The 10,000-nt window shown below is 38.9% G+C and overlaps 2 protein-coding genes across 5 annotated transcripts in view; both read left to right on the forward strand.

Annotated features, from left to right (window-relative positions):
* LOC124947717 (mucin-4-like) overlaps positions 1–6,966 on the forward strand; it is an 8,694-nt gene extending 1,728 nt beyond the window's left edge. Inside the window, exon 2 of the mRNA XM_047490251.1 lies at positions 2,064–6,966. Within this exon, the coding sequence (XP_047346207.1) occupies positions 2,064–5,276 (3,213 nt within the window). The 3' untranslated portion in view covers positions 5,277–6,966. The remainder of the gene's footprint in view (positions 1–2,063) is intronic.
* Positions 1–10,000, forward strand: part of LOC124947720 (nucleolysin TIAR-like) — a 506,703-nt gene that overhangs the window by 35,424 nt on the left and 461,279 nt on the right. The gene's annotated exons all lie outside the window — the stretch shown is intronic.

Genomic DNA, 10,000 nt, shown 5'->3' on the forward strand with positions numbered 1-10,000 from the left:
ATCTCGCAATTAATAAGAATGTTTCTTCTTATCCTTCAATCTCATCATGACATCAATAACGAGCAATGATTCTTTCTGAAACAAAAAATTCTTCCTTTCATATTTTCTCGATTAGCGTATCATTCAATCTTCAATAGTTTTTAAGAGAAAATTTTTTAGTTTCAAGAAAATTTCATTTTCAATAAGCGCAAGTTTTCTTATCTTCGTTTGAATATTTTTGCGAAAAAGTAAATACGATACCAGGAAATAGAGATCGATCGTGTATATAATTTCACATTACTTAAGTTTCATGTGAAAGAAAAGTGGCACGTGTTTATTTTAATTGCACAACCATAATCTTAGTTTAGTTAATTATCCTGCGAAAGCTTCCTTTACAAGTTATTCTTTTTTTTTCTCTTATCATTTTTGTTGGAAAGAGCGAGATGATGCAGCGAATCGAGGTAATGAATTTTACTGAAACGTCAAGTTAAAGTATACCCGACCCCGCGAATATTTCTTACGGATGCTCTTAGGAGAAAGTATGGTTTATCGTGTTAGTCTTGCATCTCGGCCATCGTGCCACTTTAAGTGTACTCATGCTGGATTCCCAGTGTCGTTGACGAGCTTATGAGATACACGTTTCGATTTACTTCTACCACTAAACCTACAACTTGTTTCACGTGATACCAAGTGTCTCCATTTGTTATGAACGATCTCGTAAAATTGATATAAATAGTATCGATACCATTTCGCTTGACAGACCGTACCAGTCTTACAGAGCGATCGTTACTTCCGTTTTTCTTACGTAAACGTCCGATCGAACTACGAGATAGACTCGGTAATGGTAGTGTCTCGTAAATAATGTATAATCATGAAAATGGTATTAAACTTTACCACCGATGGTCGAAAGTGACGTTGGCGACCTAACTTCGTTAGAAAAATAAGAAAGTTTCTATTGTCTTCGAGATTAATTTCACCGTCAAGTAAAACGACGTTGTCGTTGTTCTTATACGTTCATAAATGAAAGAAGAAGATCTTGATGAGTCGAGGTTGTGAAGAAAGCCTCATGTCAAACTTAATACGGAAATAATTTTCTGCATGACCAAGGAAAATAGCTGTTGATCGATCGTTATTCCTCCCGTCGAAACTTCTTTACTTATTGTCTTTCGTTGTTTGAACATAAACCACGAACATTATTAAAGAAAGCATCGTAGTTATTTTACGATTATATCGTTGGCTACCCGTATAACGCTTGTAGCGATAATACTTTCTAAAGGCTTCGTTATGGTAGAGACGTGACAAAAATGATAGGTTGAGGGTATTATTCGTTGCAATCTAATAGTTCTAATAGTATAAATTTTACATCTAAAATGAAACGATCAGAGATGGTTTACTTCTTTAAATTTAATTGGAACATACATCTACACATTTTACTTTAATAAAAGCGTCATTAATCAGGATAGACAATAAATAGTATACCAGCTTACATTTTCACTTTGCCCTACTGACTGTAATTAGCCGCATTAGATTCCTCCAAGGCGATCATTCATTTCTCCCTTTTACTTAAGCGACATGTCGAAAGAAATTCTATCTTCCTGGGACTTCAGCACGAACGTCGTGTATTTCGTTACAGATCGCGTGATATCTTTCCGTGTAATGAAATTATTCACACGCGTACGTATCTAAAGCGTGTTGTAAGTAAATGGAGGTTTACATAATTTTCACGCACGTCCGTACTTCGGAGACTATGAGCTCACTTTATATGAACTAAAGGCTCACTCAGTATCTCATGGCTTATGAAGCGTCGAGATGATTAAACCCACTAGTTTATATCTATGGGAAACACATGATGATATAAATCGCGTTCAATTTAAGAAAGGAAATTCGTTGTTAGCTGGATGAATTATTATGTAAAAATTAAAGAAGTTAAAAAATTCTATATTTAATACGATACACCATATACGAGAGGTTTAGTGGAAGCACAGTCATTACGAAAGTTATCAAATATAGCAGTTATCTCATTTCTCATTACTTCTACGTTATTATTCCTTCGTCCAATCCCAGGTGACCTATTTTGATTATAGATGACAATTGTGCTGGTTTGTGCGCTGCTGATCGGCCAGCACGTAGGAGCGGTGGTGAACAAGGCGTTGCCGCAAGCATCGCCCAGCGAGAATCCTGAGGAAAAGAAAAATGAGATAAAAGCCAACGAAAGAATAAGCAATTCTTATGGACCACCCGCCGACGACTATGGACCACCGATTGTATCGGTGAATGGTGGTTTCAATGGACCAGCACCAGTCTACGGACCGCCGTTGAACATTAAACCTCATTACGGGCCACCAAAACAAACTTTTGGCCCAACGAAGCTTCACTTTGCTCCGCTAAAACAGCACTTCGGACCGCCACCGCTTTCCTTCCCTTCGTTTAGACCACCAAAACCACAGTATGGACCACCGTTAAAGTTGAACACGCCTCCACTCGCCGGTTTCCCACCGGTATCGTCTTTGCCAAATCATTTGGGACCCGTTAAGTCTGGACATGGACCACCCATTCCTGTATCCATCGAATCTTATCGACCACGACCCGAACCACTTCCTCTTCCAGTGAATCCAGAGTATGGACCACCACCTCCACTTCCACCTCCTCAATTATCTATTCAATACGAATTGAGTAACGCTAATATTCATGGACCACCACCTCCACCTCCTGCAGGAGTCCCAGCACCTCCCACTCCACCTGATATAATGTACGATGGATGGCAACCCATAGCTGGACTTGCTAATCAAAATCAACAAGGGCCACCGTTGAAACAATATTCATCCTCCGATGGTCATCATCTCAAGTACGTCGAAGATACGACCAATCCGAATGTGCCCAGTGATTCTTACGGTGTACCCATCACTAATCCAGAAGCTCAACATCTAAAAACTTCCGTCCGTGAATCCTCTGGCGATAAAAATGGATTGCCTCCACCACCATTACCAGTGTACGACGGTGATCATAATTCGAATACTCACGCATCATCCTCATCGTCCTCCTCTTTCCATTCGGATCATCATCAACACAATCATCAGCAATCGAACTTAAAATACAACGTTGGAAACTCAGATTCTCTTTCGATCGTGAAAACCGTAGGTTTTGAGTTGCTACCCAATACTGAATCTTTGACCTCAGATCTTCAAAGTTTGTCTCACGGAAGCAATTCTGGTGTTTCCTCGTACGAACATTCATCAACGTCCCTAAACATCGATGGTGATTCGAATTCGGGACATTCTGTATTACCATTGCAAGAACTGGATGAATCGTCTCACGATGCTTCATTCGGAAATGGAGAATCTCACGGAGTTCATAATGTCAACGATATCACCTTGCAACAACTACCGGGACTGACATCAGTTAATTTCGGAAAGGTCAATGGAATCGTCGGTGGTTCTTTGCTTCCGCCACCTACTGATTCCTATGCAGCACCACCACTCTCTTCATACTCATCAGATGGACCTTATCCAGCAGCTCAATCTGGTCGAACTGGACCAACATTCTCACCGTTTGGACTTTTCGGTACTTCCTTCCAGAAACATGGCTCGCATCATCATAGATTTCACGGACACTTTAGATTACACGGTCCACCTTCATCACCTCCAGCATCTTTAATACCACCTAGAAATCGAGAACCGATCAAATTCCGAGAGCCAATTCCCATAGCACTAATATCCAATCTTCATCGTTACCTTCCGTCGTTACCTCCTATTGACCTGACAAAGCCACTTAAATTACACGCTCCTCATCTATCGTTCGGCCCTCAGTTACCTAGTTTGAACGCTCCTCTTTCATTTCATCAATCATCTGAATCCGATCATTCCTTATCGAACACTTTCTCTAACAGTGGATCTTTCGGCAAATTCAATTCTCACAGTTTGAATTCTCCAATGGCTGCACCCAATGCGCAATACGGAACTCCATTATCCTTCACGGATTTCAATACGCCAGCTCCGGTTCCAACTTATGGTGCACCTAATTTTGGACCAGCTTCTACATTTGGTTTCACATCAAATGGCTTTGGGACAAATCTTTATGACGGAATAGGAAATGGTTTGACCAGCGTTTATGGAACCCCTGTAATAAATCCACCTCTAACGATTACTACTGGTGATTGTAATTATCAGCAGTTCAACAGTGATACGGATTTTGGATTTGACAAGGGTACCAATCACTTGTTGCCACCTGCTGTTCTTCCAGTGTTACCAAGTTCAACAGGAGAGGAAGATAATTCTTTACTCAAATCACCACCAGCTTTATCTTCAATTTCGGATTCTTTGAATTCGTATATTGCACCACCTGTAAACACGTTAGATTTGGAGAATTATGAGCAACGGAAAGTTGGCTTGAAAGATAGTTATGGAAATCCAATAGGAGTTTCTTATGAATCATCGAATCAAGCGATTGATTCGGACGTTCAAAGTAATGATCACGTTCACTCGTCGACTGCCGGAGTGACGAATATTTTATCTCTTTCCTCTTCCTCCTCCTCATCATCATCTTCTTCCTCTTCTTCCTCTTCCTCTTCTTCTTCTTCTTCTTCTTCTTCTTCATATTCCGGTCCATCCCAAAGTTCTTTCTCTCCTGGAATATCCTTGCACCAACATGGAACCTCTGCCGAGGCCTTAACAGCTAGCTTAACGGCTCAAGGTTATGGCGAATCTAAGAGTCTTAGCTCGAACGAGGTAGATGCTAGTCAATACTTGAAGACTGATGAAGGTAGTCAAGCATTAGCTCTAGCACAAGGTCTGACTGCTGATGGTCCAAATGGCTTTCAAATTCAGGGATCAAAAGGCACGTACACTCTACAGATTCAACCTGCTGATGGTGGATTAGGAACGGAAAATTCTGACGGTAGCATAAGACACGATCAGGTTCTTTCAAATGGCCTTCTTCAAGATATTCTTGCGGCGATCGAGCAACCAGATCAAGGTCGAGTTGAACTTCAAGGTCCACCTCAATCTCAACCATTAGAAGAAGTTCACAATGATCAATTGTCTGGATCTAATAGCATCTCTCATCAGAATGGACATTATATCACGGTTCAAAATAAGGAGGACGAAGAAATAAATCAACTTATCCGACAAGTCAGCGATAGAAGTGGTCAATCATCCGATAACGATGAAAGAAATTCATCTAAAAGCGAAGCAATCGCTTTGTTCTTTAATAATCAATATGTGGATAACACGAGAAAGGATACGAGATCTGTGAGCAAAGCGGAGAAACAAGCGAATACTTCGATCTCCGTGAAGAATTAATAAAGTGAAATGATATCTACCTGAACTTTTTCGTGAAATAGTGTGCCTGTGAAAATTATCTAAATACGTGTTAAGAAAAAATTGTGTCGTTACTATCGATATCAAGTTATGCTCTAATTTAGATTCTTTTTAAAGATATTTATCGAAACTAAAACTCTGTGTTAGATTTTAGATTTATGGTGCTCCGTCATTGTCTTTGATCGTGTTCGAAGATCAAAGATATCCTAAAGGAATAAGAAGACGTGCTTCGTTCGTAGCAGAAACTAAACGAGAAACACGATAGTCGCTGATCGATTCGTATTAAACGCGTCGTTGAAATACCACTTGAAGTAATCCGAGTAGAACGTGAGAGAAGTGAGAAAAGAATCGAGGAGGAGTTTGTTCAACACTCTTTCTCGTTTGCCTTTGGAAAAAGGGAAAGTGATAATTACGCGTTGGCTAATGTATCGATAACAGGTTATTAGAAGAATAATCTGCTTACTTAAGAATATCGCACCTCGAGTTACTCGGGTGTTACGAGTGTTCTTAGAAAGTTTAGAGTATCATTATCGTTCTAATACCATTCTTTATTTATTTTCTTTCTTTCTTTGCCGAGAGATTTTGAGAAAGGAGGTTCTATTATCAGGGCAAACTTAATTGCAATATAGTAAAGATTAAAGATGCTCCAAAGTGTGGCCTGAAACTAACTTGTCTCCTCTTTAATACATTTATCTATTCTAGGTCAAATAATAGAGAAGCTATGTGTAGAGAAAAAAAGAAAGTTCATGATTAATTATTAAAGGAGATTCGTCGATTCTTCGTTCTCATTTAAACATCTGTGAATTTTGGTGCCCCTCAAAGAAAAGAAGAAATCGAAAGATGAAACGAACCGACTTGTGATCCTTAGGAGAATCAACTCCATGTTGTACTTTCGATCGACGAATCTAGGTCATCGGGCTACGGGCTTTGACTCGCCGTAGTGAAATGTGTGTTACCGTCGCTCTCTAACATTCGCCAAGTGTACTCCTTCGTTCAAGGTGAAAGTTCAAAATCTCAGTTAGCAATCCTTCGATAATCGTGAAAATCGTGTCTCCCGTAAAACATGTTTTTTCGTTCTATAAACTCATTCTTTTTCAACCAATGCTCATACACACACATATATATATATATATATGTGTGTGTGTGTTTGTACGTGCATATATATGTATGTTTTGCTTATTTTTAAAAATTGCAATGAATTATTTTACGAAACTGTGAAATTTTTGTATATTCTCTCGAAATAGTCAGAATTCTCAGACAATTTGTTATTACATCCTTCGATATCTTTCTTTACGATGTTGCCCAGCGAATAGTTATGCATAATTCAGTGATACATTTTAGATGCGTAAAATAAGTAGAGCGTCTGCTTTTCGAAAAAGACGCTCATTGTAACGAAGTATAATTACGTAGTAACGCTACTACCAAGCCATAAAGCACGTCCATTTTGCTCCTATTTCGCGTGCACCATATTTTTTTATTGATTAATTTATTTTTTTTTTGTACAAAGAGAAGAGAGCTCCGATACAAAAGGGCCCGATGTTTGTCCACAACGAGCGATCATTGAAAATCACTCGTCCGATGTATACGTCTGTGTGTGTGTGTGTGTATTTTTTTTTTTTTATACATCGCGCGAATACGCGTGTAAAGACACGAATACTTTGTAAATAGACAGCTTGCTCTCGTTTTATTGATTATCCTATATACATCCAATTTTCCTACGAATCCATATATAATTTGTTAATAATATCGTTCCAAATATTTCATAAAATGAAGAGATTATCGAAAATGATTAAATTGAAGATAATTATAATCTTTAAATTTTATCTCCGATAAGCCATCATCGAATTTATCGAGAGAAAAGTACTTCTGTCGAATATCGGACGTAATGTCTCTACCTACATATCATGATTTCTACAACGGAGAAACGAATACGTATGAGAGAATTAGGCATCGACCACTAAGTAGGATTATGGTTATGTAAATGAAAGACTATCGCTTAGTTCAGCCTCGGTATAGGTAGTTAGCACTGTCCGTTTAAAACCATTACTCTCTCGCTTTCTACGAACTTTACACGCCTATCTTCCTTTTTCTTTAACTTCTCACTACATTCGAGACATCTAAAGATAACTTAAGAATTGTTATGGAAATAATGATGAATTTTCATTGAGGAATACTTTGTTATTTATCCTCTTTTATTTTTACCAGAAGATAAAAATATTTATTTCTGGATTGCCTTGACCGCGATAAGTTGAACAAGATAAAGTCGGACTGTTTTATTTTTACTTGGACCAAAAATATGTCGAGGATATCGAGAGGAAGAGAAAAAAGAGAGTAAAAGATGTTCGTCTTTGATTATGCGCATCGCTACGTCAGCACGTGAGCAAACATCGTCTGGTATATACTTTCAAGGCTAAACTTTTCTCTTCTTTCTGAAATTTATTTTTATTTCTTAGCACGATGTTGTCGAACGATTCACACGAAGGATCGTATTGGCCAATACGATCAACTACATCGACAGAACGAATGGTTTTTTTTTTTTTTTCACAAAAAACCTAGGTGACGTTATTACGCTGAAAAAGTAAAATCGTTTTCTCTTCAGAAAAATCGTACGTACTGTGATTGTTACTGGGGGGAAAAAGTAACGCATTTCGTGTGGCACTCGAATGGAAGCTGACTTCTTCACTTTGTTTCCCGTTGTCTCGTTACGGTCTCGCCGAGTCAGAGGAAGGAGAAGAAGAAAAAGGAAAGGATGAGGAAGAGGAAGGAGTTACGAGGACCAGGTTGTCTCTCTCAAAAAGGGCTTCTGGTCGTATAAGAGAATATAGAGACGAGTATAGTGGTCGTAAGAGAAGGATAGAAGAAGTTCCGTCGAGGAAAACGAAGACGATGGTGAGTAGTTTCTCTTCCGACTTTCGTAACTCGGGCACGCCGCTAGAGCTCTCCATCGATAAGTCCTCCTCTTTCAGAGGACTTCCACGGCGAAAGGGATTACATCGAAGACGACGACGAAGGTCGGGGATGAGAAAGACAAAGGCCGATCTGGCGTTGCTGTTGGCGACGAGCCGAACTTCGTTTTAGTGAGGAACTTTCTTCTTCTCTTACGAAGGCTTTAATCGAGGAGAGAGAGAGAGAGAGAGAGAGAGAGAGAGAGAGAGATAAATAGATAGAGAGATAGAGAGAGAGAGAGAGGAAAGAGGAATACTTCGACAGGTATTCGTTTTCCTCGTGTGGCTGGTGACCGAGAACGAAAGGCTTTTGGTGACGAGAGAAAAGGGTAGCTCTTGCTGGGGTAGCTTCGAAGAGCCAGGAGGAACGTATGCATTTCTCGCGAAGCTTGGAAGTGCTTTATTTCCATACTGCCTTCGTATGGGTACACACAGACGCTTGGTGCTGATCTCGAGAGGCACGTTGTTGCCTCTGGGGCGATATATACGTAGTATGAACCGGATGGAAGAAGAAGAAGAAGAAGAAGAAGAAGAAGAAGAAGAAGAAGAAAAAGGGAGAGAGAGAGAGAGAGAGATAGAGACAGTCTCGGACGTATCGTTGCTGGTCGGCTCTTTTGCCAAAGGCAAGATTGTCTTCCTTGCGAACGGCAAATAGTTGTTACCAGCAAAATATCCGCTAAGACAACGTTCTCCTTTAGGTTGTTCGAGGAATAATATTCTCCTGAAGGTTCTTCTTCCTTCCTCTACTCTCTCGTCGTACGATTTTTAAATCTCTTTCAAAGAACTCGAAAACATGAATTCTCTTTCAAGCACGTAACGCGAAAAACGTGTCAAGATCATTAACGAGCAATAACGATGCAACGAATGACGAGAATGAAAACAGATGTTGAATTTTGCGAGTGTTGTTTTTCTTGAATAAGATATTTCTTGTCCATTGTCTTGCTCGAGAATAATTGTTGTTATTAAGAGTTAGCAAGGGAAATCATGTGTTTTCTTGCTTTCTGTTTTTTCTTTTTTTTTTTTCTCTCTCTTTCAGTCTCGAACACAATCGCAACAAATTTTTTTATGACGATTAACAAAGCCTTACCACTTGTCATCATATTTAATTAGAAATTGGATAGTTATAGAGGAGAGACGATGAACAGAAATTGTCGTTCGATAGTAATTTATTTTAATATTAATAAAATATTTATAAAATATTTATTAACAATAAATGAAATCGAATTGTTTAAAGGAAATGATCATTTTTGAAATAAATTACAAATAATGACAATATTAATTTTTATGTCTTCACACTGATTCGATACGATTAATTCATAATGACTATTATGACGAATCGCGATTTTTCTCACTATACTATAGGTCAATTCGCATCGATTGTGAATCAATCGCATTTCTAACGTTTTTGTTACGCTCTAAGATAAATGTCATCCTTTAGACTATTCACGATCTTTCTTTCAAGATCAAGGTCAGTCCACTTGAGATTCGCTTTCCTGTAATAATTTTGAGGATGAAGATATGCATCTTGCTTCCTTTCCAGAGCGTCGAGCAGCTCATCGAGCGCGCTCAGCGAGACGAGAGAGCGTCGATTTTGCGGTGAATGGAGAAAGGTGAAAGGAAACGTTTAATAAGATGATTTCGATGACCTCACGGTAAAAGGTACGACCTTCTTGTATTGAATTTAATCTGGATCGAGATTTTTAATACATTGAATTTACAAATAAACGTATTATTTCTCGCAATAAAAATTTTTCCTGGGAA

Source organism: Vespa velutina, chromosome 3 (genome assembly GCF_912470025.1).
Source record: "Vespa velutina chromosome 3, iVesVel2.1, whole genome shotgun sequence".
Classification (NCBI taxonomy): domain Eukaryota; kingdom Metazoa; phylum Arthropoda; class Insecta; order Hymenoptera; family Vespidae; genus Vespa; species Vespa velutina.